Source organism: Trichosurus vulpecula, chromosome 9 (assembly GCF_011100635.1).
Source record: "Trichosurus vulpecula isolate mTriVul1 chromosome 9, mTriVul1.pri, whole genome shotgun sequence".
NCBI lineage: Eukaryota > Metazoa > Chordata > Mammalia > Diprotodontia > Phalangeridae > Trichosurus > Trichosurus vulpecula.
The window spans coordinates 131,283,941-131,311,540 of NC_050581.1; the positions used below are offsets into that span (position 1 = coordinate 131,283,941).

The window sequence follows — 27,600 nt, forward strand, 5'->3', positions numbered from 1 at the left end:
ACCCAGCAATACCACTTCTAGGGTTGTATCCCAAAGAAATCACACAAGCGGGAAAAGGACCCATATGTACAAGGATATTTATAGCAGCTCTTTTTTGTGGTAGCCAAGAATTGGAAATCAAAGGGATGCCCATCAATTGGGGAATGGCTGAACAAGCTGTGGTATATGAAGGTCATGGAATACTATTGTGCCATAAGAAATGGGGATGATATGGACTTCATAACAACCTGGAAAAACCTACACGACATAATGCTGAGTGAGCGGAGCAGAGCCAGGAGAACACTGTACACAACCACAGATATACGGATTCCATGAAGACCAACACTGATAGACTTCGCTCCTCTCAGTAACACAAGGTGCAGGCACAACTCCAAAGGACTCACGATGGAGAATGCTATCTACATCCAGAGAAAGAACTATGAAGTTTGAATGCAGATTGAGGCACACTTCATGCTCGCCTTTTTCTCTTCTCTTTTGTTTTTGGGTTGTTTTTTTTGTTATTTTTTTTGGTTCTGTTTCTTCTTTCTCATTATTCATTCCATTGGTCATAATTCTTCTCCGCAACTTGACTAGTGTATAAATTAATTCAATGCAAAGTCATTCGTGGTAGTTATATGAGATTCCATGCTGGCTTGGGGAGGGAGGGGGAAGGGAGGGGAGAAAATCTGGAACTCAAAATTATGTAGAACTCTCTGTTGTAAACTAAAAATAAAAATAAATTTTAAAAAATGGTTAAAAAAAACAAATGTTAAAAATTGTTTTTATATGCAATTGGAAAAAATAAAAATATTATTTAAAAATTAAACCAAAAACACAAGTATAGAAGATGTTCCCTAGAGCAGTTTAACAAATGACAACTATGTAAATTTGATATTGGTATGGTTAAAATACTGTCAAGCGTGCTAAAGTTCAGGGTGAACTGAAGAAGGCAAGAAAAGCCAAAGACAACAAAAAAAGATGTTCAGTTTTTTAAGCTATTGTAGATAGGAGTATTAAAAGATAGGTTTGGTTGAGAACTGACAAAAGCAAGAAAGCAAAATTGTTCATTCTTAGAGAGGCTTTCAGGAATAAAAGAGTGATCATTCCATTGTATTATTCCCTTTGAGGAAGACAAATAAAGTACTATGTATAGCTCTGGGGCCACATTTTGGGAAGGACATTGATAAGCTGGAGAGAATGCAAGAAGGACAACTTTAAGAATGAAAAGTTCAGGGGGTGGAGGCAAGATAGCGGCATGAAAACAGGGACTCACTTGAGCTTTCCCCCAAATCCTTCCAAATACCTGTAAAAAACGACTCTAAACAAATTCTAGAGCTACAGAACCCACGAAATTACAGAGTGAAACAAGTCTCCAGCCCAAGATGGCTTGGATGGTCTCTGGGAAGGGTCTATCACACCATGTTGAGGGCAGAGCGCAGCCCAGCTTGGGCTGTGCCAGGACAGACCTGGCCCCAGTAGACCACAGAGCAGGCCTCAGGGCCCTCAATCACTAAGCTGTGGCAGTTTCTAGACATCTCAAGCCACAAATGCCAAAGAAAACAGAGCAGGTCAGTGGGAAAACTGTTGGACCTGGGTCAGAGAAGTGCGCTGTCCTGACCCAGCCCTGGGGTGGCAGAGGTGGCTGCAGCAGCAGCTGTGGCTGTTTCCAGAGCTCCACGCCCACAGAAGGTAGGGAGAATCAGGGGGCTTATCAGAGCAGGAATGCAAGAATCTCTTTGCTGGCGCTGAGGCAGTATTCTCTTGCTTTGCCCCGCTTGAATCTGGTTGGCAGTCCTGGTTGGCTTTCCATGGGGGAGGAGCAGGCTTGGTGTGGCAGAGCTTGTGGTGGATGTGGAGAGGGCATGTAGTTACACAGTAGAAAGGAGTGCTTGTACTCACAGACCAGAGCACAGGCCAGGAGAGGAGTATCATACCACCTCAGAATAGAAGTAGCTCTGAAAACAGCAACGCAAAACCCCTGAAGCTTGGGACAGAACACTCTCCACTTAGGAAGCAGTCATACCCTGACAAAGAGCTCAAAAGTCCAGTAATTGGTGGGAAAATGAGCAGGCAGCGTAAAAGGACTCAAACTACAGAATCTTTCTTTGGTGACAAAGAAGATCGAAACATACAGTCAGAAGAAGTCAACAAAGTCAAAGAGCCTACATCAAAAGCCTCCAAGAAAAATATGAATTGGTCTCAGGCCATGGAAGAGCTCAAAAAGGATTTGCAAAAGCAAGTAAAAAAAAGTAAAAGAAAAACTTTGAAGAGAAATGAGAGTGATGCAAGAAAATCATGAAAAACAAGTCAATGACTCGCTAAAGGAGACCCAAAAAAAACCTGAAGAAAATAACATCTTAAAAAATAGACTAACTCAAATGGCAAAAGAGCTCCAAAAAGCCAATGAGGAGAAGAATGCCTTAAAAGGCAGAGTTAGCCAAATGGAAAAAGGAGGTCCAAAAGACCACTGAAGAAAATACTGCTTTAAAAATTATAATAGAGCAGGTAGAAGCTAGTGACCTTATAAGAAATCAAGAAATTATAAAACAGAACAAAAAGGATGAAAAAAAGGAAGACTGTGAAATATCTCATTGGGAAAACCACTGACCTGGCAGAAAAGAGTGCCCAACAGAGAGTTAGGATTGGTGAGTGATTGTTTACAGGAAGGCCCTAGCAGGGGGGGAAGGTTACAGGATGACTTGGCTCCTTGCTATAATATCGTGTTACGATTTCCTTGTTGCTACATCGAGGTGGGCTTACTGGCTTTGGAATATTATGGCTGCTATATACTTTTGTTGTTGGTCTTTCACCCCCACAACAGCTGCTAGCAACACTGTTAACACACTGCCTCAACTATTTCCCCATTACCACTTCATTTCCACTCAAATGAGAAGGTGATCTTCACAAAGTACAGGTCTGACCGAGTCACCGTCTACTCAATCAACCCCACTGGCTCCCATCACCTCCAGGACCAAATATAAAATCTTCTCCACCTTTCAATCTTCTTATGCTTTATTCCTCCCTCCCTTACTCCACGCCACAAACTCTACAATTTGATGACAATGGCCTCCTTAATGTACCTTTGCACACAACACTCCATCTGCTAACTTCATGCCTTTTCAATGACTGTCTCTTACTCCTTCTTCAAGAAGTCTTTGCCAGGCCCACTTAATGTTAGTGCCTTCCTTCTACAATTATCTTCAATTTACCCTGTATATGTCTGAAAATATGCATAGCTGTTTGCCTGTTGTTTCCCCCCCATCAACTAGGGGGTTGAATTTAAGGGAAGAAGCTGTTGTTACCTTTTTTGTATCCCTAACACTTAGCACAGTTCCTGGCATAGATCAGCACTTAATAAAATGCTGGTTGATCTGACATAACTTGGTGACTTGAAGGTCCCTTCCTGCTCTAAATTTTTTATCCTGTGTAAATGGGCTTTGAGGGTTGGAGAATGGAGGCTCACAGAAGATACACTATGCTGGAGAGAAGATTATCAAAGGAGTTTTCAGGGTTTGAGGAAGGGAAAAAAAAGTTGAGATTTGTCTTCTTTCCTTTCATCTATTTCTTTTTCCACTACAAGTTTAAGTATTTCAAACTTTCTTTGCAACTCCAAATTACAATTGAAATTGTCTTTCATCAGCATAGTGCCTAGCATAAAGTAAGCACTTAATAAATGGTTTTTGATTGGGCCAAGTAGGGCTTGAGCCCCCGAGAGAACTACAATAAGATTATATCAGCCTAGAAGTAGAAGAGAAAAAAAAATGGGAGGGAAATCCCCAAGGTTTGACAACATGGAGGAAAAAAAGTTCCTGTGGATATTGGGTTACCTGGGTAGGAATGCCATTCCTGTGAGATTGTTTCCATATTGCTAATACGAAATCATAAAATGTAAATGCATTAAAATGTTGAATTTTGCAACCCCCAAAAAATTTCAACAGTGAAACTAAGCCAATTGTTTTCTAAGCATATTAGGAATCCTTAAAAAGATGAACAATATCTACCTGAAAAGGTGAAGAACAATTCATTTTGTAAACCAGCTCTCTGCATCTTAACATGATGACATTCGGACTTCACTAATTTTATTTCACAGAAAAGATCAATAACTAGTCTGCTCAAAATCTGAAGCAATTTCTTCTCAAATGAGACATTATAGATACTATTGCAGGGTGCAGAATGATATCGAGCTGTGAACTGGTAGTAAAAATTAGGATTTACATAAGCTGCAAGACAAAACATAAGTAAGATTTATTGTATAGACAAAAACAAAATTAACACTTTCAGTAAATCATAGGTTTTAATTAAAATGTTTAAATTATTTAAGAATCATTATGTTCTTTATATATAAGCTAAATTCTATATACAAGATGCCTCAAAAATTTTAGAGCAGTTCATACACAAATATAAGCATATGTACATATATGTATGTTTCCATATGTACTCAGTACAAATCTTAAGAATGGCACAGTCCCCTTTGACCCAGCAACACCACTAGTAGTTCTTCAGAGATCAAAGGAAAAAGACCTATGTGTACCAAAATATTTATACACAGCTCTTTTTGTGGTGGCAAAGAACTGGAAATTGAGGGGATACTCATCAACAGGGAAATGGCAGAACAAGTTGTGGCATATGTTTGGGATGGAATACTATTGTGCTTTAAAATATGGTGAGCAGGATGCTTTTAGAAAAACCTGGAAGACTTACATGAATTGATGCAAAGTTAAATGATCAGAACCAGACCATTGTATAACAGTAACAGCAATATCATATGATGAACTGTGAATGACTTAGTCATTCTCAGCAATACAATGATCCAAGATAAGTCTGATGACTTATGATGAAAAATATCATCCATCTCCAGACAAAGAACTGGTGAATTCTGAATGTACATTGAAGCATATACTTTTTACTTTCTTTATTACTCTTGGTTCTTTGGGTCTGGGATTTCTTTTGCAATATGGCTAATAGGGAAATTTTTGTGTGACTAGACATGTATCATCTATATCAAATTGCCTGCCTTTTCAAGGAGAGATGAAGGGAGGGAGGGAAAGAAGGTGGAACTATTTTTTTTAAAAGCATGTTAAAAATTTTTTGCTTACATATAATTGAGAAAAAATAAAATTATAATTAAGTTTTTTAAAAAGAATGGCCCAGCCCATGAATAGTTCAAAGGAACACAGACTTGAATCTAGAAAGAACCTTAAAGATCATTTAATTCAGTTCCTTCTAAAATAGACTGAATGATTTATGCTAATTCACAAAGATAGTATATGTATATGTGTGTGCGTGTGTGTGTGTGTGTGTGTGTGTGTGTGTGTATCCCCCATGCCTGGAATTCTTTCCCTCTTCATCTCTATCTACTCACCCCTCTGGTTTCCTTCAAGTCCTAGCTAAAATCTCACCTCATACAAGAAACCTTTCCTGATCCATTCCCTCTTTAATTATCATCAATTTATCCTTTATATGTCTGGTTTGTACAAAGTTGTTAGTGTAGTTTCTCCCACATTCAATGACGAGCTCCTTGAGAGCAGAGACTTTTCATGGCCTTTCTTGGTATCCCTGGCACTTAACACAGTGCCTGGCATTTACAGTAGGTAGAAAATCAATGTTTACTGGCTGATATGTGGTAGAGCCAGGATTTGGACCCAGATCCTCTAATTCCAAATCTATCATTCTTTCCATAACACCATGAGGACACTGAGGGATTAATTCATAAGGTATCAAAATTAGAGGAAGAAATCAATGGCATGGAAAAAATCATAAGATCAAAAGTTTAAAGCTGGTTGTATCACTAATCACAGAAGAATAACCTTAAAGCTTGTCACCATGCCAATGTGGGGCAATAATCCAAAAATTACAAAGGCAGTGGCTTCCAAATTTTCTGACTGTACCAATGGAAGAAAAAGATTCAGTAACTCAGCATTCAGAGACCTGTTTGGAAATGTTATTAAGGCAACTAAACATATCAATTAGTAAATATGAAAAAGTCAAATATTTTTCAGGGAACAATGTTTTGGGGGTGGTTGCAAAAAACAACTCACTAGAAATCCCAACTACAAGAAAGGTTCAAGGAGAATTTTTTAAAAGGTGCTGTACTCAAATCTAGGAGTAAAAAAAACAGGGTTAGATCATACTCAAATGGATCTGTGGTCTTACCAATTTAAGTATTCATTCCAAGATGAAAAGCACAATCAATTTCTATTTGCTCATCTGGCATCCTGCATGATTTTTATTCATATCCTCCCAAGTTTGCAATCCAATCTGCTAGAGATCTTCCTTGCTTTCTTCTGATATCACAAGGATATCAGAAGAAAGCACTTATACTGTCAACCTGTCACCCCTTGTGCTCCACATGGGAAAAGGCTTTCCCTTCCCATCACACGTATTCCCTGACATCACCTTTTTCTCCTGTTCTTATTCAAAGTTTTTCATTAGTTACATGTTGCATCTTTCTCATACCCACCATTCTCCTACCCAATGAATTCCATATGATAGTCACTTTCAGTTCTTCAGAAACAACTGTGTTCCATGTCTCATACCCACACAACAAAATTGGAAGAATATTAGTATTAAAAAGATGAACTGTTCCAGGAAAACTTTGGGATCATTCAAGGACCTCTGAAATCTCCTGAAGACAATCCAATACACTTTCATTCTCCCGTTTAATTTTGAGATGAATTCCCTGTCCATTTGTCTTCTATGTCCCAGATACATCTATAACTTCAAACATATATATAATATACATAAATATATACATAGAAATGTATATGTTTGCATGCATACATACTGATGAACAAGCTCTATGGGTTAAACTGCATGTTGGAATCTGAGAAACAAACATTCTTCATTGATCTGGTCATTCCTATGTATATGATCAGGTCACATTCTTTAAGTATTTACACATCTCTTCCAGGAGGCTCTGCAGTGTTCCAAGGCTCAATGCACTCAACACAATGTCATCAGCAAAGAGGAGAATGGAGAGGACCTCACTATCCATAGACAATGCTGGATCTTCTCCAAAGCATAAACCTGATAAGCATATATCTATTTTATGGTCCACATGATGTTTATTTTCAAAGAGTCACTGAATAAGGTTATTCTTCTTGTTATAGCATTCAAGGGATTTTGAATGAAGACCCTTTGTTAGAATAAAGTCTGTAAGTTGGTGTTTTGCTTTGCCAAATTGTGTTTTTTCATAATCAACAAACAAGCACAGTGGGGTTTTCTAGTCTCTAAATCATTCAATTTAAAAATGGTAATGATGTAATGCATTGTTGGTGGAGCTCTGAATCAACACAAACATTGTGGAAAGCAATTTGGAATTAAGCAAATAAAGTAGCTAATAAATACCACTAACTACGCTTATACCCCAAGGAAGTCATTGAAAAAAATAAAGTCCCCATATATGCCAAAATATTTACAGCAGCATTTTTATGATAGCAAAGTATCATGAAATAAAGAAGATGTCCATCAACTGGAGAATAACTAAACAAATCATGGTACACAGATGTGACAGAATATTACTGTGATGCTATAAGAAATAACAAATATGATGAAAAGAAAGAAGAATTGAAATATTCACATAACCTAAAGCAGAGTGAAGAAAGCAGAGCCAAGAAAATAACATACACAATGACTACAACATTGTTAACAGAAAGAATAAAAAATGAAAAAAAATGAAATTACACATTTTCAGATTTTTTTAATGTATTGATTGGTTATAATAATTTTTTCTCTTCCTTTTCATTTTTTAGCCTTTAAGAAATACTGATTGTTAAAAGTAACAATGCAAAATTACAAAGAATAAAGTGCTTCCAAAGAAAAAATATGAGAAGACAACCCTTACTCTACTTCTTTGCAGTGGTGGGAAATCCATGAGTGTAGTAAAATATATGTATGTATATATAATATGCATATTATATGTACATATATAATATACATTCAGACTTTTTTGATTTGTTGATCAGTTTTGCTAAAAAAATTCCTCTTCTTTTTCTTTAAGATATTATTTCTTATATGAGAAGGTTCTCTGAGAGAGTGGAGGGGAAGAAAGTGGGAGGAAGTTTTGGTCATGAAAATCCAAATATATCCATAAAGTTTTATTTTTAAAAGGCATGATATATTGAAGAATATCACTAACAAAATCTTGCCCATCCCCTACTAACACCCACATAAAGATCCTGTATATATGGCAACGTAGGCCTATTAAACCCACATCAGCAATGATATATCAAAATATAATCAAATTTATTTTTTGTGATGTTATTTCATGGTTGCCATATTCAGCATCTTTTTTCTCTCAAATAAAGTATGCATAATATAGAGTAATGAGTCTTTAATATGGAAATATGTTTTGCATTATTGTACATGAATAATCTATATCAAATTGCTTACCCTCTCAGGGAGGGAGGAAGAGAATTTTGAACTTCAATTTTTAAAAAAAATAATGTTAAAAATTGTTTTTGTGTGCAATTAGGGAAAAAAAATAAAATAATATTTTAAAAAATAAAACATTTAAAAATTTTTAAAGGCACCTTTATTCACCAAGCAGTAATATACTCAAATTGTAGAACAAGTATCTATGAAGAAAAAAATGCTCTCATAATGAACCAGTATGTAAAGGGTGCATATCATAAAACTACTTTTCTAAAAAGTATATTGTTGAACTGAATTTCACTAAGCAATGTTTTGTAGAAATAGATTCTTGGCATTGGAAACTGAACACTTGATTGCATTTTAAGCAGAACAGATCTTGAAAGGTAGATCTTCATATCCATCATTCTTACTTCAACTGTTCTGCGAAGCCCAGAGGAAATCTCAATGTACAGAGATTACTACACAGTGAAGCTACATATCTCACTAAACATTTTATCCAAATTCAGTCTCCATAACAATCAAATTGCTGAGCAAATGTTATTGATGTGACGTAATTTCTTGTCAGTATTATGGTTTCCATTTGTTTAATTTTAGTATTGCTATTAGTCAAACCAAGAAAGAAGGATATTGTGATTGTGTGTACAAGAGCATTAGATTCCTTTACAAAATTTTAAAGAAATTAAACATTTCAAAGGAAAAAAATGAAGGCAGAAAAGAAATGTTCTTCTTACCGTATATAACATATTTTAGTTGGAGAGTTTTTTCCACTTCTTCTGCTGTACGTTTATATGAAAGGGAACAAGTATAAATTCCACTCATCTCTTCACTGAAGTTATAAAATATAAGGCTTCCTGTTGTTGTTACTTTTACAGAGGAGTTTTCTAATAAAGAAGTAAAATATAGTTCTTAACCATTGAATTTTAATCTAATTTCTTAAAATAAATTACCAAAATAAAATTCCAGCCAAACCAAAACTCTCAATGTTCAACTGCAAAGACTCTAACATTGGCATAGATATCAGAAGGTGAAAGAAGGGGAGGGACTAATTATGAGTTCTGTCAGCTAAGAGGATCTTGTTTCCAGGAAAAGCGCTCATAATGTAAATAAATTATCCAAGCAGGTCTATAGGTTACAGGGAGAAAGATCAATTAAGCAAGGATTTTTGAGCTCCTATGATATGCTAAGAAAATTAAAGACACAATCCCTCTCCTAATGGAATTTATAGCCTATTTGGAATGAAATACATATATATATATGTACATATATATATGTATTTGCACATATATATGTGAACATTTAAAAGTTAATGAATAATTGAATAATGTAGAATCAAATGTCAAGTCCAAAAGAAATACCTTCCTCAACTACTAGGGCTGTACAACAATGGAATGGTTGCCTAAAGAGGTAGTAAACTCTTGACACTGAAGATATTAAAAGCTAGATGAGACAGGACTGCTTTAAAAAGGATTCCTATATTTTGTGGGATCCTAGGTTGAATAATCTATAAAACCCCTTCCATATCTATATAATTACTGTTTGGAATATCAATATAGAAGTCGGTAATAATGCTTCAGATAACCACTTTTCTTAGATAATAAAATGTTTAGCTATCAATTTAACATACCACACCCATAAAAATTAACTGTTAGAATTCACCTCAGATGATACTCAAAAATTTCCTGATTCTTGTTTTAAAATGATGTGTTTAATGTTTTTAATAATAAACTTTAAGAGAAATATCGAAGCATAGTGGGTAGAAAGTCAAACTCAGTCAAGAAGACATGGGTTCCAGTACCACGTCTGACACATACTAGCTTTTGGATCATGAGGTCATTGAACCTCTCAAAGTTGCAAGAAACCCCCTTAGACTATAAGCTATATATCAATTACAAATCTTCAATGGAAGAAGTTTGCTTAGTGAGAACACCCTATACCAATAAAATCACTGAGGGGACATGGGAGGGGGTGGATTAAAACTCCTTTGGAATCAAAATGGAATAGATAATATGTCTTCGGCAAATAAATACAACTCTGTTGTGGCTGAAGCCTAACTCAGAGCAAGCTTTCAGTAAACAGAAAATATTAACAACTTAAAAGAATTTCTGAAAATTGGTGCACCAAGAATTTTTCTGCTTGTAGGGGAGATGAACAGGAAGACATTTTTCTCTGCATTCTGGACTAGTTAAGTTGACCAATGGCCATGACCCCAAAGAGTAAAACTGCTTAAACATGACTGGTTTTGTTTTTTTACATTTATGTCTATGTTCTAACATTATTTTAGAAACCTCTCTCTAAATAATGTAATATTTGTGTCTGAGTTTTCTTTAAGGTAGTTCAGTACTTGTTAGGGATTTGGGTGAACTTTTAAACCTTATTTTTCTTACCAGAAACAGAATTTTTTAACTTAACTAGCTGAAAGATGAGCAGGAAATCTGATGCTGAAGGCAAAGGAAGTTCTATTCATTTCAACTAATACAGTAAAGCTTATCACTTGTTAATGATTTTGAAATCAATGGTTTCAGTTATAAATGTGTTAAATATTGTACATAAAATGGATTTAATTACTTAGGACTTTCAAGTGAACACTAAACTGGGATTGCTAGTCTTAAACTACTTTCTTACTGATTTACAAGCTGATTACTGAGGTCTCTATTGAGATCTACCATATACAAAGCACTGTGCTAAATGCAGGAGATATCTACTATCTACTTATCCCTTAGTCTCTTCTGCTATATCTAGTGTCTAAAAATTTCTAAACAAATTTTTAAAGATTTTGCCTTTACTATTAAGAAATAGTAAAGAAAGAAATTCTATACCAATATGAAACATCTGAATAATGGAGGCAACAAAAAGAGCATTGAATATTCCTGGAATTTGAAAAATAAGTATTTCAGAATTAGGGTTAGGATCAAAAGACCCTAAAACCTGTACCAGTAGAAGAATTATGTCCAAATACTATCTAATTTGGGAAATAAGACAGACATATGTAGCCACTCCTTACTACAAATTTCACTATATAACTTACTCAATGATGTCTATCTAACACCTCTATATCCTTTCTTAGTACCTATATATGTTCAATCAGAGCCCCACATATGAGGTAGCCCAGGATGGCAGCAGCAGCATTTCTAAAAATTATATTTTAAAATCCCTTGGGCTCATATATACATAAACATTTCCTTAACATCTCCCTCCATCATCACTGAGACAAAAGAAGTCTGATTAACCTATACTACCCCTTCCACAAAGGGCATCTAGGTGGTGTAGTGGATAGAGTTCCAGGCCTAGAGTCAGGAAGACTCATCTTCCTGAGTTCAAATCTAGCCTTAGACATTTACTGTGTGAACCTGGGCAAGTCACTTAACCCTGTTTGCCACAGTTTCCTCATCTATAAAATGACCTGGAGAAAGAAATGGTAAACCACTCCAGTACCTTTGCCAAGAAAGCACCAAATGGGATCACAAAGAGTCACATGTGACTGAAACAATTGAACAACCCTTTCCACAAGTTCAAATTTTTAAAAATTACTTAACACATATGTAACAATGTCATTGACTGGGTCCTACCAATAGTCAGTGCCCTAAGGTAGGGGGCTACCTACACAAACATGCAGAAGCATGGGCCCATAGTAGAAGAGAAAGGGAATGGACCAGTAGCAATGTATCACCAATTGCCAAGTCAAAACCCAGCATGTCCAAAACAGAACTCATCTTTCCCCCCCAAAAAAACTACCCCTCTTCTAAACTTCCCTAGTTCAGTTATTAGGACTTTATTTGCTCAAAAAAAAGTTTGGTAGAAAGTATTATTTTCTCAATTTTTGCAAATAATCTCTGTAGTGTAGGTATTAATTGCTTTTTTTAACATTTGATAGCATTCATTCATAAATGCTTAAACTAGGTTGCTCTCCCACTGACCCCTTTTCTTACTTACTTTACAATTTGTTCAATTTCACCTTCTGAAATTTGGTTGCTCTCTTTTCTCATGCTGTTAATTTGATTATTTTATATTTTTGTAGGCAGTCCTCCATTAAAAAAATAATTATGAGTTTTGCTATCATTTAATTGTGTGTAATAGGCTCAGATAACTACTTTTATTTTTTTCTGTTTGCTGTGATTTCTCCTTGTTCATTTTTTTTTATTAATTTGACGTTATTCACTCTTCTTTTAATCAGGCTTCCTGAAGTTTAATCCATTGTTAGTCTTTTGAAAGTGCCGACTGCATTTTGTTTATCATTTCTATAGCCTTTTTGTTTTCCATCACACCTATTTCTCCTCCAATTTTTAAGATACCCTCTTTTGTGCTTACTTTGAATGTGTTGATTATCTCATTTTTAATTGTATACTCAATTCATTAATTCTTTTTTTCTATTTTGATTTTTGAGAAATATTTTTCATAGAATCGCGTTAGCTGCACCCCATAAATTTTAGAATGCTATGTCATAATTTTTCTATTTGATGTAAATGTCCTTTCTATACTTGTTCTTTAGCACATTCATTATTCAGGATGTCACTCAAATCTATTTCTGAAGCTATCATTTTCTCATGTTCCCTATTTCATTGCATTAAAATCTGTAAAGAATGTGTTTAATATTTCTTTTTTTTACATTTATTTGTAAATTTTTTGTGTCTAAGCACGTGGTTTATTTTTATGTGTGGTACTATAACACATGTGTATGCTTTATTTTTCACATTCCTTAGAGATCCTAAGTCTTTCAGATATAACTGCTCCAAAAGTTTGTCATGTCTTGCATTTTTTTTATCTTTCTCTAAGACTTATCCATCTAAAACAGAGAAATAATGATTCCTATAATTATTCTTACAATCCGAGCCTTTCCACAATTCAGTTAATATTCCCTTTGTAACTCTGGTCACTAAAATTAGTTAACTTATTCATTAGTACAATAGGGTTTCCTTGCTTATATGTCTGGATACTGTCATTCAAATTTTTGTTTTGTTTTGCATGATACTATGATTAAACCTTTTTTGGAATTACCTGATGCACACTAAATATTGTTTCATTCTTTTTTTATTCTTTATGTTTCTATTTAAAGGTATAAAAGCTATAAAATGAAGTAAGACTTTTGAGACACCTTTGGCATGTAATATATTGTGGTTTTTGCTTTTTTATCCACTCTGCACTTTTAGATTGCTTGATGCATTTGCATTTAAAGCTATAATTGTTAAGATTAAGTTTTTTCTTCATTTTTCACTTTTGTAATCCATTTTTCTTCCCTTCCTCCTTTAAGTCAATAATTTGTCCCCAATTAATGTTGTTACTCTATTTTGATGCCTCTTTTTAAGTATTACTATTGTTATTTTTATCGATCTTTTTTACATAATCTTTATTTCTAATATCTCTCTTCTTCTTCTTCCATAATTAAGGAGCCATCTTTTTAACAAACCATAAAAAATGAGGCTAAAAAAGCAATTCTGCAAAACTAACCAACACAATAACCAAGTGTAACTGTATAAAGACCACTCTCCTGGTACCTCTCCTTCTCCTTCTTAGTCTCCTTTGCTAGATCCTCATACTAGTCATACCCAATAAGCACAGAGATGTCCCACAGGGCTCTGTTCTTTGTCCTCTTCTCTTGCCCCTCTATACTACTTCCCTTGATGATCTCATCAGCTCTGGTAGGTCTACTGTCCCTATGATGATGGTTCTCAAAGCTACCAACCCTGCCCTAACCTCTCAGATGATCACCAGTTTCACATCTCCAACTGCCTTTCAGACAATAAGAACTGGTTGTCCAGTAGTCATTTTAAATATGAGCAAAACTGAACTCATGTTTCCCAAAAAACCTTCCGTTTTCCAAACTTCCCCATTACCATCTTTCCAGTTCCTCAGGCTTAAAGCCTAGGCATCAGACTTGACTACTCACCATCTCTTGTGCCCCATATCCAATCTGTTTCTGTCAATTTCACCTCTGCCACATCTCTCTGCCACAAGTATACCTCCTTCTCTCCTCTGATACTGCCACAGCCCCAGTACAGACCCTCATCACCGCATATACGGACTATTACAATAGCCTGGTGCTTGGTCTCCCTGTTACAAGTTTCTCTCTCCTCTAGGCCATATGCCATTTGGCCATCAAACTGATTTTCCTAAAGCACAGGCCTGACAATGTCATGTCTCCCATATTTAATAAACTCCAGTGACTCGCTATCACTTCCAAGGTCAAATATAAAATCCTCTGCTTGGCTTTCAAAGCCCTTCATAATTCAGACCCCTCTCACCTTTCCAATCTTCTTACACTTTATAACACCCTTCCCTCCCCCAGCCATGTACTTTTCAATTGGGTCTATGGTGTCCAGGAGGACTCTTCAGGACCGCTTGTCTACCTTTGCTATCCACCTGCTTTACCCACCCCTGACCCGTGGCTCCAAAAAGCTGTAACATACAAAGCAGCCACACCCCAGTAAACCTTCTCAGCAGTGGGGCTAAACCAGGTTGAGGCTAAACAACAGGCTTCCAACCTATCAGTGAGTTGGGGGATGTTTACCCCAAGCATGTGAAGACTTCCTCTGCATAATGGGAAGATGAGAACAATTTGTTTCAAAGGCCATGAAGGCACCTGAAACAGGCACTGTGGAGCACTTGCAATTAGAACTTGGTCAGGCATTGAAGACGCCAAGGTCATCCACTGCATCCCAAGCCACTGCCAGTCATCTTGCCTCTTGTCCTGCCACTGGGCTTCAATGTCTCAAGAAAAGAAAGTGAGGCTGATGATGACTTTGTGCAACTCTGCCTCACTTAAATCCAATTCATGCACAAGTTATCACCTATGATGTCACTGGTCTTCTTGAAAATGAAAGACAAAACAACAACAAACAACTTCAATTCAGTGACAACTGACCTTGCAGTTCCATGAACAAGACACTGCATCTCTCAGTTCCAGAAATTTTCTCTGACTGTCCCCCATGCCTGGAATGTTCTTCCTCTTCATCTCTACCACCTGGATTCCCTTTCTTCAAATCCCAACTAAAAGTCCACCTTCTCCAGGAACCTTTTCCCAATCTCTCTCAAATCTACTGCCTTCTATTATTTTCTTTTTATCCTGTATATAGCTGCCTTTGTCTATATTTATTTGCACATTGTCTCCCCCATTAGACCATAAACTCCTTAAGGGCAGGGATGGTTTTTTATCTTTCTTCGTAACCTCCAGCACTTAGCAGAGTACCTAGCACATAAGCACTCTCATTGACTGCTTACTGACTAGCATAGGATCATAGATTCAGAATTGGTAGAGACATTAGAAGTCATCAAGTCCAAGCTCTCATTTTATAGTGAGAAAACTAAAGTTCAGAAGGGATGACGATTTGTCTAGGGTCACACAACTAGTGTGGCAGGATTTAAATTCAGGTCTTCCTGATTCCAAATCTGATACTCTCTCTACTAATATTTTACCCATCTTTTCATAGAGGGAAGTGATGTGACATTTTCCCATTTTTTTCCTTCTGGGGAAAACTTGGCCATTATAATTATAAATACAGTGTTCAGTTTCAGTTTTTTAGTATTTTTTGTTTTCCCATAGACATTTTTGCGATCATTGTGTATATTATCTTGGTTCTGCTTTTAAGAACATTCATTTGCTATGCACTTTTCCAAGAAGGTTTCTTTTGCTCTGTCATTATTTCTCTTCCCTTCCATTCTATTCTTGACTTTATTTTCTGATTCATAGGTTATGCTCTTACTTATTTCATCTTTACTCTGTGCTCTTATGAAGGTAAATTTTGCATTAGGAAATCTGAGTTTGAGCTCCCTCTTCTATCTCCTTTTTGTGTTGTTGCATTTATAGATCTTAAGCATTATCCTATTTTCTTCTGAATTTTTTTTTAGAAATATCAATTCAGGAAATAGCACAATCACATGGGAGCAGTGTTGTGTGGTATAAGTCACTGTGTTCCATTTTTTTTAATGAAACCTAGTCATATTCCTTGCCTTTTCCATGGTCAGTTTCCATTCTCAAGGTAGTATTACTATTCTATCTCTGGTTGAATGAGCCTCTGTCTACCACTACCACTACCTGGACAGCTTTCAGGACTCTTATCCCCTCTCTTGGGAGAGATGATACCCAAAAAAGTACAAACATTTCTCAGAGAAGATGGCCTCCTAATGTACACATTTCCCCCTTTCTCAGATAAAATTCATTATATGAAACCAGTGTTTTACTGCAAACACACACACACACACATATACAAACACACACATACATACACTTGGGTGTGTGTGTGTGTATGTGTGCGTACGAATGTTATGCATAGAAACTCTTCTATTGGAATGTTCTTTAGTGAATGTTCAGAGATCTTCCTTCTAATTCCCTCCATACCAGTCCCTCCTAGCCATTGCTATTATCCTAGTCTCCCATAATCTCTACTCTGGTTAAGAGACTAAAATAATTATTATAATTTCACAATTCATCTACGGGCTTGATAGAGGAGAGTGGCCTACAACTTCTGCCATTTACTTCTCTCCCCTCATTTGTATAACATCTCAATCCGACAGTCACTGCCATAAAACATACTGGTGCACTTATAGTGAGTCAAGGGATTTAGTCCAGAGATTATTCTATTCTTTCTCTTTTTCTTTTCCAGATTCTTTAAAAGCTTCCCTTATATGTATATAGACTCTTAGGTTTTCATAGTGCCTTGGTCCCTCTTTGTTTTTTCTTTCCAGCAAAAATTAATTCCTTAAACAACCACCGCAACAATGATAACACCACCACCAGCACAATACAGGTATACCTTGCTTTATTGCACTTCACTTTATTGTGCTTAGCAGATAATGTCTATTTTTACAATTTTACAAGTTGTGGCAACCCTGCATTGAGCAAGTCTAATGGGGCCATTTTACCAATAGCATGTGCTCATGTCATGTGTCTGTGTCACATTTTGGTAATTCTCACAATATTCTAAACTTTTTCATTATTGTTCTATCATGGTGATCTGTGATCGGTGATCTTTGATGTTACTATTGTAATGTTTTGAGCCACCACAAACTATGCCTATATATACGATGGCAAACTTAATTGATAGATGTGTGTTCTGACTGCTCCACTGACCAGCTGTTCCTGTCTCAGCCCCTCTCCTTGGGGCTCCCCTCTCTGAGACACAATATGGAAATTAAGCCAATTAATAACCCTAGGAAAACCTACAAAAGAGTCAATCAATGTGGCAAACTTCGTTGTTGTCTTATTAAAAGAAATTGCCACACCTACCCCAACCTTCAGCAACCACCATCCTGATCAGTCAGCAGTCATCAACATCAAGGCAAGACCCTCCACCAGAGAAAAGATTATGACTTACTGAAAGTTCAGATGATGGACAGCATGTTTTAGCAATAAAACATTTTTATTTAAGGTATATACATATTGTCTTTTTAGATATAATATTATTGTACACATAATAGACTACTATATAGGGTAAACATAAATTTTATATGCACTGGTAAACCAAAAAAAATTTGTGTGACACACTTTATTGTGATATTCACTTTATTGTGGTGGTCTCTAACCAAACCCACAATATCTCTGAGTTACGTTTGTTATAAAATGAGACGTTTATTTCAAAAGCAAATCTTTTTTATTGAGAATCAAATTTGGGTTTTTTTGTGATTCTGTTGTTCAGAGTTGCAAGTCAAATAATTTGCCCTTCTTTGTTAGCATTTTGTTTTCGTTTTTAGCAGGAATGCCTCAAATGCCTTTCTGGCTGAAAAGTCCACCATTTTTCATTGTTGACTAACCTTGGTTTTAGATTATATTATTTAGGGTGGTAGCCTGAGCACCTTGTTTTGGGGAAATGACATTCTTTTTTTGCTTCAATTTCTTCTGACTACATGATGATCCTCGATTATTTGAGCTGCCTTTCCTTTATATTTGAAGGTCTTTATCCTGGCTGCTTCCAAAATTTTTGTTATTAAAGTAGTGAAATTTAAGCACTTCATACTTGAAAATTTGATGCATTTTTTTTCTTTTTCATAGTGATCTGTGAATTCTATCAATCAGTTACTTGACGTCTGTATTCAAAGGTTAAACGATTTTCTTGTACTGTTTCCTGCAGTATGGTGTTCATGTTTGTTTACTGTTTTTTTTCCTTTAATCTCACATTCTTCAGGAAGTACTAAGAGCCATAAGTTGTCTGTAGGCTTCGTGTCTTCAAAGTTATTAATTTTAACTTGTATAGAATTCATGTGTTATTTTGATATTGCTGACTTGTGCTTCTCTTCTGCCCAATATTTTGCACCTCCGTATTTTGTGCTCTCCATTAGTTTCTCTCTCTGTTTCCCAGATCTTCTGGGAGAAATTTGGGAAAAGTTTTCATCACGTTCTTAATTTTTCCTACTCCACTATTTGTATTTTTTTAATTCTGCTTTGAGATCTGTTTTTTTCTATCTAAATTCATTCCTAATTTCTTCATTAAATAAAAGTTTTATTTCTCTTTTGAACCATTTCGGAATTTCTTGATGTTGTTCCATGAACTAAGGGATGATCTGCAGAATTATCTTTTTCACTGGACAATTTTGGTCTGTTGTCCTTAATATTTTAATAATTGATCCATGTACTCTGGCTTTTTTTTTGAAGTTTTATTCATTCTTCCTTCTGTCTTTAGCATACTCAGTTGGTTTATCTGTTTGTGAGTTATTTTCTCCATGGAACTTCTGCATTTTCCACACTTCTCATTTGTTCCCAACCACCTGTCTCTGGTTTCTCCCCTTACATGCTGTCATTTCATATTCTACTAATGCACAGAACCCTAAGACTGGACATTGGTTTCCCCCAGTCTGTTTGTACTGAGGGACATGAGGTAGGTTATACATATACCCCTACTCAGTAACCTCCACAGGTACATGACTTGACCCAGTTGAGTTCCAGTCCCCATCTCCTTAGACGTAGTCATTCTTTACTTTCTGACCTATGAGTCTCTGCCATACTTTGCACTGCCTGCATCTTCTACCTTGCCTGCATCTTCTACCACACTTCCTCTAATCACCTTTCCCTTCCTAAAGGATTTACCTGGCTTGGCAAATCAATGAATGTTGCCTCTTATGCAGCAGGGGGTTTAACAATGGAGTGGAAGAAGGGTTGGGGGCAGAGGAGTTCAGGATAAATAACTGTCATTGGGAATATGGGCAGGAATTCCAATATCTCGACCCTAAGTCAAAAGCTTGAAGTCTGCTCGTACAATTATGCCTGGTGCAGATGGAGTAGTTTCTGGAGAGGGGAAGGGGGTGGGGTGGGGTGGGATTCTGAGTGAAAATTCTAAGTATTCAAGTTCTCCGTTGTTATTTGATTAAGTTTTTTACCTTGAATGGTGTTTCTGTCCTCTTAACTTCTGAATTCAGCTGAAATTACTCTATATCTGGTACATAATTCCTTTTTCTGAGATTTTGGGATTTGTGACGGTTGCTGGAAGCAACTACTCTGCCATCTTGCTGGTCATTTGATCCTGAACCCTTCCTCCACTCTTGACATTCTTGCTATAAATGAAACCAGAAGACAAAAGGAAGTTGCAACTAAATTGAAGGACGGCTCACAAGTTCTTCTTGGGTAGAAAAATAATGGAGTTGGTGAAGCTGATTTAGAAATCATTTCATGGGATGTCTGGTCCTTGTATTGCAGTACTCATAATAAATATGTACAAAAAGACCACCATGAAAAATAATTACATCTCATTTGCCAACATCTATTTCAGAGGATGAAAAGTTAGAGAAATTCTATAAAGAACTTGATAAGGTACTCAAATTAAATCAACATATATATTATATATATACATATATATACACATATATATTTGATACCTAATGACTTCAGTGCAAAGATTGAGATAGGCAAGGGCATGTTTTTTAGGAGTGATGAATGAGAAAAGCCAAAGACTTGTGACCTCACAACTATGTATCACAAATACTTTGAAAAAATAAGTAAAAGGTGGTAGACATAGCAAGCACAATACTGGTTAAAAAATAGAGCTTTATTATTATTCTCCAACACACACACACACACACACACACACACACACACACACACCACACCTTAAGATCAAAACTCAAGTCCTGTAATTTTTTTCATGCCACAAACGTTTCACTTTCATCTCTACTCCCACAACAAACTTCAAAAGCTCCTATTTTCAGCAATACAAACTACAATAATTTTCTCTTCGAATACTTTTTTCCTCAAATGATCCAAAAAAAGCCATACCAATTTCTGCCACCATGACGCACATCATCTTACTTTAATAAGAAAAAATGAAAAAAAATACAAAGATCTTAAATTACAATAATATCCCTGGCATCATCAGCCATTTTCCCCAAATGTGAATATAAATCATTTAAAAACACTAACACATTTGTTTTAGGGGATATTTTTCTAAAACATGTCATATAACTCTTACCCTTCTTACCCACATCTAGCACAATACCTTAAGGACAATCGGTTTTGAAAAAATGTTTGTTGAGCTGAACAAAGTATTCCAGGCATAATAAAAAATTTTCTTGCCAAGGGTCATCATTATGAACATTGATAATAATTTTGCGCTCCTATATGCTATAACTAATTAATGACCTCGGGGATTTGAGGTATGTAGGGTTGCTTGCTCCATCACTAAATGGCTAAGGAAGCAACTATTTGATTTCTAGTGTTGGCTAAAAGTTTTTCTGTCTTCTTCCTTACTTTCAACAATCTTTTTTTTTTTTTGCTGAAAAAAAAATTTAAGTTTTTGGCTTCATATTCCCCTTTCTAACGTACTTCATTTGTATGCTTTGGGTTGCAAATTCAATAAAGCCTATAAAAACCATGACTAAAATAATCAGTCTCTAAAGGGATTAGAAATCTTTCTTATTTGTAGGAATATGTATGTATGTGTGTGTCTATAAACATATACATACATATAGAAGACACTTACATACACACAGAAGGTACTCTAACATTTTTCCTTACTTTTTAGTTTTTCAGTAGATTCCAGATAGCTGAAGTTGCAAGATAAATGTTCTCTACATATGTATCAAACTAAAATTTTTCCTCTTAACTAAAAGAAACCTATATTTTGCTGGTCTCATCTCATTTTATGATGTCTTTGCCAACTCATCCCATAAATTACCACTGTTATTTACTGCCACTGTGGTTTCAATAACCTAGAGAACTTGCTCTAACAAAGCCAGTGGTGCTAAGCAGTGAAGTGACTCACACAGGGTCACAACCAGTGTATGTCAAAGGTGGGACCTGAATCCAGCTTTTGATTCCGAGACCAGCTTTCTATCCACTGTGCAATACTGTCTTCAGAATGCCTACTTCATACTCTGTGTGTGTGTGTGTGTGTGTGTGTGTGTGTGTGTGTGTGTGCGTGTATAGCAATATAGAACCAGGTCCTGATCAGTGCAAATAATGAATGCCAAAAAGTGGCTGCATTGTTTGAATTCACACTGTATATTTCCACTGGGCTAGAACCAACTACTATTTTATTTTACATATTTATAACTTCGAATAGTGTGACTCAATACATGCAACCACTTCATGGTGTTCAATGTTTGTACTAATTGGGATAATGCTTTATAGATGCATATATAATATATGTACATACATACCAAAGGGAAAAACAATGCTTCAAAATTAGAAATATACATTCAGATGATATATATATATATATATATATACATACATATATATATATATATATATATATATACACAGAGTATTAACAATATTTTTTTACTTTAAAAATGTAAAGCTATTATTATTGAGAATACCAGAGAATTTGTTATTCTGGTATCCCATTCCACAATTGCTTTAAAATTTTATATCTATACTACAGCTAGAATGTGCATTTACTTCAACGTTCACATCAAGGCTGATTTATTGCCTAGAACTATAAAGATTTATACAGAAATTAACACAAAAGTCCTTCTTATAATAGCAAGATAGTTTTAGTAACATCTGTTAAAATTCAAAGTAATTTCTTACCTTCTCTTGTTTTATTAGATGCTACAAATCCAGACTGATTGGTTATCCTACAGATGACCTGTCGGCAAAGGCACCCAATCAGAGGATTTAGCTGTCAGGCATATATTCACACCAGCACACAAATTCATTTGTGCCTCTCTGTGTGTCTTTAAAAACGGTGAAGGATGATTAGAGCTACTTCTAAAATACACAAATCAAACTCCCCAAATAATTTCATTTGTTCAAGAGCTTTTGTAGTCAAAAAAAAATCTAGTCAAATAAAACCAATGATCAAGAGAAATGAAAATGGCCAAAAATCAAACACACAGCCATATTTATAATATAAGAATTACCACACCAGATCAGAGCATTACATCACTCCAAATTAGAACCAAAGTCTGATAATTTCACAACTATGAAAAACATGTCAAGAACCTAGTCATTCATGTAAATTTTTCAGAGTAGAAATTTCTTCAGCATTGGATAATAGTCTCATTAATTTATAATTCTTTATGTCTAAGGGCTATCAAATTTGATATTCACATTTGCAAAATGGTATGTTATCTTACTAGATACAGACCCTTCTAATTTAAGCACAGAATATACATAAACTATTTTGTTATTGCTGCTGTTCAGTCATTTTTCAGTTGTGTCTGACATTTCATGACCTCATTTGGGGTTTTCTTGGCAAAGAGTGGTGTTGCCATTTCCTTCTCTAGCTCATTTTACAGATGAGGAAAATGAGGGAAACAGAGTTAAGTGACTTGTCCAGGATCACATAGCTAGTAATTGTCTGAAGCTGGATTTGAATTCATGAAGATGGGGGCAGCTAGGTGGCGCAGTGAATAGAGCATGGGCCCTGGAGTCAGGAGGACCTGAGTTCAAATCCGACCTCAGACATTTGACACATGTAGTAGCTGTGTGAGCTTGGGCAAGTCACTTAACCCCAACTGCCCTACCAAAAAAAAAAATTAAAAATGAATTCATGAAGATAAGTCTTCTTGACTCCAGACTTGGCACTTTTTCCACTGCACCACCTACATAAGTTATTATCTACTAACAAATGAAGCCACATGCAATTAAAATTATATTAACCATAAACTATTATTTACCAAGAAAACAATGAAAAACTTGTACTGTTTTTGTAAGTCAATTCTTATAATATTTAAATACTTCAAATGAGTCTGTGATTTCACCGATGTAAATATTACTTCCATTGGTGCAAATAATAACAATCCATATTTTTCCTTAATTTTTGTCCATGTTCCCACATATTTCCTCCATAGAGAGCTGCTCAACGTGATATAGGTCTTTTTACATTTTCATTATTATTATTGTAATTCTTGACCTTTTGTTCCTCCATGTGAATTTTGTTATTTTTTTCTAGCTCTAAAAAATATTATTTTGGTAATTTGAATGGTACAACATTGAATAGTAAATTAATTTAGGCTGTATTTTTATTTTTTATTATGTTAGCTTGGCCTACCCATGAATAATTACTGTTTCTCAAATAATGTGTATCTGTTTTTGCAAAATGTTTCATAATTAGATTCATATAATTCCTGGGTGAATATTAGAATACACACTCCCAAATATTTGGTAGTTTCTGTATTTACATTGAATGGAATTTCTCTTTCTAGCTTTTCCTGCTGGAGTCTGTTGATTGCTATCTTCCCATAATCCTTTTTTGGTTCCTGTTTAGCCTTTCAAATCTGACGTCTTTCCATTACTCTGAAAATACAACTAAAACAGAAGTTGGATGTTTCTGTTTTCTGTCTGTTAATAAACCAAACATGAGGTTTCTCTTCTATTTTACATTTCTTGTCCTGAAGATAGATAGAAAAGCCATTTTGGACCCATCTTTCCCTAAGTCTCAACTCATGCTGAGTTCTAGCCTACATAAACCTTAAAGGTCTATGCCATGCTTTTATGGCATACTAGAAAGTGCAGTAAGAGAGAAGGCAAAAAGCCTTGGTCTGTGGACTGGCTCTACCAGTTATTTGATCTTGAGTAAGTCAGTCTTTGAGCCTGCTTCCTCACATGGAAAATGGAGACAGTCCTTAATCACTTGACTGACAGAGGCCTTGTGAGAATCAAATCTTCTGATACACATGGACTGGCTTATAACCAACAAGCAATATGTGAATGCCAGTTGTAATTTGTTGTAATACTCTCCATATGTCTTTTGTATATGTGCATTTAAAATCAGACCTCTATTTGAAGTTAAATCAATCTCTAAATGATTTCTCCTTTTCTTCCTTATTAGGATCATTCACATCTACAGTATCAAATTTTCATTTTTCAGAGGCTCCTAACATGCATACTGAGCTGTCTTGCCTTTTGGTGAAGTTTATAGGATCATATTTATCACTTCTGATGAATGAATTCTTGAAATATGCTTTCCTAAATGGAACAGTTGCCTAAAGTTCACATGTCTGACTATGTCTCTGATTCCCCTCCTTGGTCATCACACACTCTAACAGAACATAATCAGTTTTCCTAAGGTTCCTATCACTTCTACTCTATCAACTAGTTCCTCCTCACTAGGCAAAAATTAAGTCCAGAGTAACATTTCCCCTCCTTGCTTCCCCAACTCCTAAGAGATGAAAATGTTAAAAGGCAGCAGTTTATCAGATACAACACTTTCAGTTAAACCATGCTTCTGGGAAATAGGAGTTGGAAGTCAATGCAGTTCTTCCAGCACTACTCTCTCTTAATCTACATTGAACAGTAGCAAGCCAAGCACAGTTTCAGGCAATAAGGTTTGTGATCTATGTTACTCAACAAGTACATTATTTATCTTATCAGAAATTCAGAATACTCTTCCTCTATCTGGGTTGGCACTCTGTAGTATACTTCCAAAATGATACTGCTCATGTTTTTTTCTCTCTTTTCACACTCACACAAAATGATCTGCACTATCTTCACCCCACCTGACCAGTGAATTTCCAGACAAGTATTCTTCCAAGTTCTGTTCTCTTGATTCCATTCTCCACAAAGCTCGCAAAAAGATATTTCCAGCACTAGTTTGACCATGTCATTTGAATTAAGAGGGACTGGAAAAGGTTTCCTGTAGAGAGTGGGATTTTAGGTGGGACTTGAAGGAAGCCAAGGAAGTCAAGAGGTAGAGGTGAGGAGGGAGAATATTTTAGGCATAGGAGTTGGCCAGTGAACATGCCCAGAGCCAAAAGATGGAGTAAAGAGTCTTGTCTACATCACTATTGATTACAGAAATGCAAATTAAAACAACTCTGAGGTATCATACCACACCTATTAGATTGGTTAACATGAAAAAACAGGAAAATGATAAATGTTGGAGAACATGTGGAAAAATTGGAACACTAATGCATTGTTGGTGGAGTTATGAACTGATCCAACCACTCTGGAGAGCAATTTGGAACTAGGCCCAAGGGGCTATAAAACTCTGCATACCCTTTGATCCAGCAATACCACTACTAAGTCTGTATCACAAAGAGATCATTTAAAAAAAAGAAAAGGACCTACATGTACAAAAATACTTAAGCAGCTCTTTTTTGTGGTGGCAAATAATTGGAAATTGAGGGGATAACCATCAGTTGAGGAATGCCTGAACAAGTTGTGGTATATGAATGTAATGAAATATTATTGTTCCATAAGAAATGATGAGCAGGCAAACTTCAGAAAAACCTAGCAACACTTGCATGAACTGATACTGAGTGAAGTGAGCAGAACCAGGAGAACATTGTATACCGTAAGAGAAACATTGCGTGATGACCAACTTTGATAGACTTGGCTCTTCTCAGAAATTCAATGATCTAAGACAATTCCAAAAGACTCATGATGGAAAATGCTTTCTACATCCAGAGAAAGAACTATGGATTCTGAATATAGACTGAAGCATGTGATTTCCTCTTTTTTATTTTTTCTTTCTCATGGTTTTTCCCTTTTGTTCTGATTCTTCTTTCACAACATGACTGATGAGGAAATGTGTTTAATATGATTGTACATGTATGGCCTATATCAGATTGCATGCTGTCTTGGGGAGGGGTGAGGGGAGGGAAGGAGAAAATTTTAGAACTCAAAATCTTATAAATTAAATGTTGAAAACTAAAAATAAATAATTTTTTAAAGTTTTAAATAACAAAAAAGTCTTGTTCAAGGAATAGCCAGGAGGCCAGTGTCACTGGACTGAAGTACCCATGGTTGGAGAAGGAGCGTAAGATATAAGGAGACTCAAAAAGTGTGAGGGATGGAGGAGGAGCTAAGTTATGAAGAGCTGTGAAAGCCAAACAGAGGATCCCAGATAATAAATCATATTTATTCTACATGTATTTCAAATGCTTATCTAAATGCGATCTGTGCTTCAATACCTAGCCAAAGTCAAACAATTCAAGCACCCAATTATTTCACTTGTTTTTCTGACTGTTCATAGGCAAAAGTCATACTATATCATGTGACACTTAACCATCTTAGAATAATATTCACAATGATTCTAATTTCCCCTGTTCCACTAATTTTACAACCTTATATTTTATTGCACAAACTTTCTATTCCCTACATGGGCTCACACTATTCTTCTTATACCCCATGCCTTTCTCCAGCTTCCCAACTAATCCTCAACCCAGACTCTACATATATAGGTCAGTTCAAAATTGAAGTCTCTCCAAGAAATCTTTAACTCTTTCTTCCAATACTCATTCTCTTAACCCATGTTCACTTAACATTTGCTGCTTTCCACAAATGTTTTCTAATGGTTTCATCTGTTATATTCTCAATTAGATTGTTAAACTCAAGTTCCTTTTTTAAGTCCCCCAAAGCACCTAGCACAATGTTTTACTCTTTTATGGAGAAACTCAAAAAATTCTTGATGAACAAAAGAAATCTAAATTAATACATCCTTTTCAAGTTATTTTTACATTTGCAATAGCATACAGTGCATAACACCACTGTAAGGTAATGGGGAAAGTTTATGTCTGCAACCTAAATAGTTTTAAAATCAAAGTAATAATTGTCCTCATCTACTAAATAGAATGAAAACAAACTGCTGTTTGTTATAAGGGGTAAAGGAGATGGTTTACCATAAAGTGCCATACAAATACTTGGGTAAGATAAATGCTTATTTTTGTAACTGGCAATCACAATTCTTTAATTGCACAGATCTATGTGTAGTGGTTGATACGTATTTTGTCGAGAATACCCAATCATAGATATGAAATAACACTACCTTTCGGACAATGTGGCATAGTTGAAAGAGTGCCAGACTTGGATGTCAAGAAGACTGGAATTCCAATCCCACTTCTGACACTTACTAGCTGTATGACCATGGTCTCTAAGGTTCA

The 27,600-nt window shown here is 35.7% G+C and overlaps 1 protein-coding gene across 1 annotated transcript in view; it reads right to left on the reverse strand.

Moving 5' to 3' along the window:
- The window catches only part of LOC118831493 (zona pellucida binding protein), a 118,736-nt gene that overhangs the window by 75,103 nt on the left and 16,033 nt on the right, over positions 1 to 27,600 (reverse strand). Inside the window, exons 4-5 of the mRNA XM_036738863.1 lie at positions 9,084 to 9,233; positions 3,981 to 4,199 (exon numbers count right to left, since the gene is read on the reverse strand). Of these exons, the coding sequence (XP_036594758.1) occupies positions 3,981 to 4,199; positions 9,084 to 9,233 (369 nt within the window). The remainder of the gene's footprint in view (positions 1 to 3,980; positions 4,200 to 9,083; positions 9,234 to 27,600) is intronic.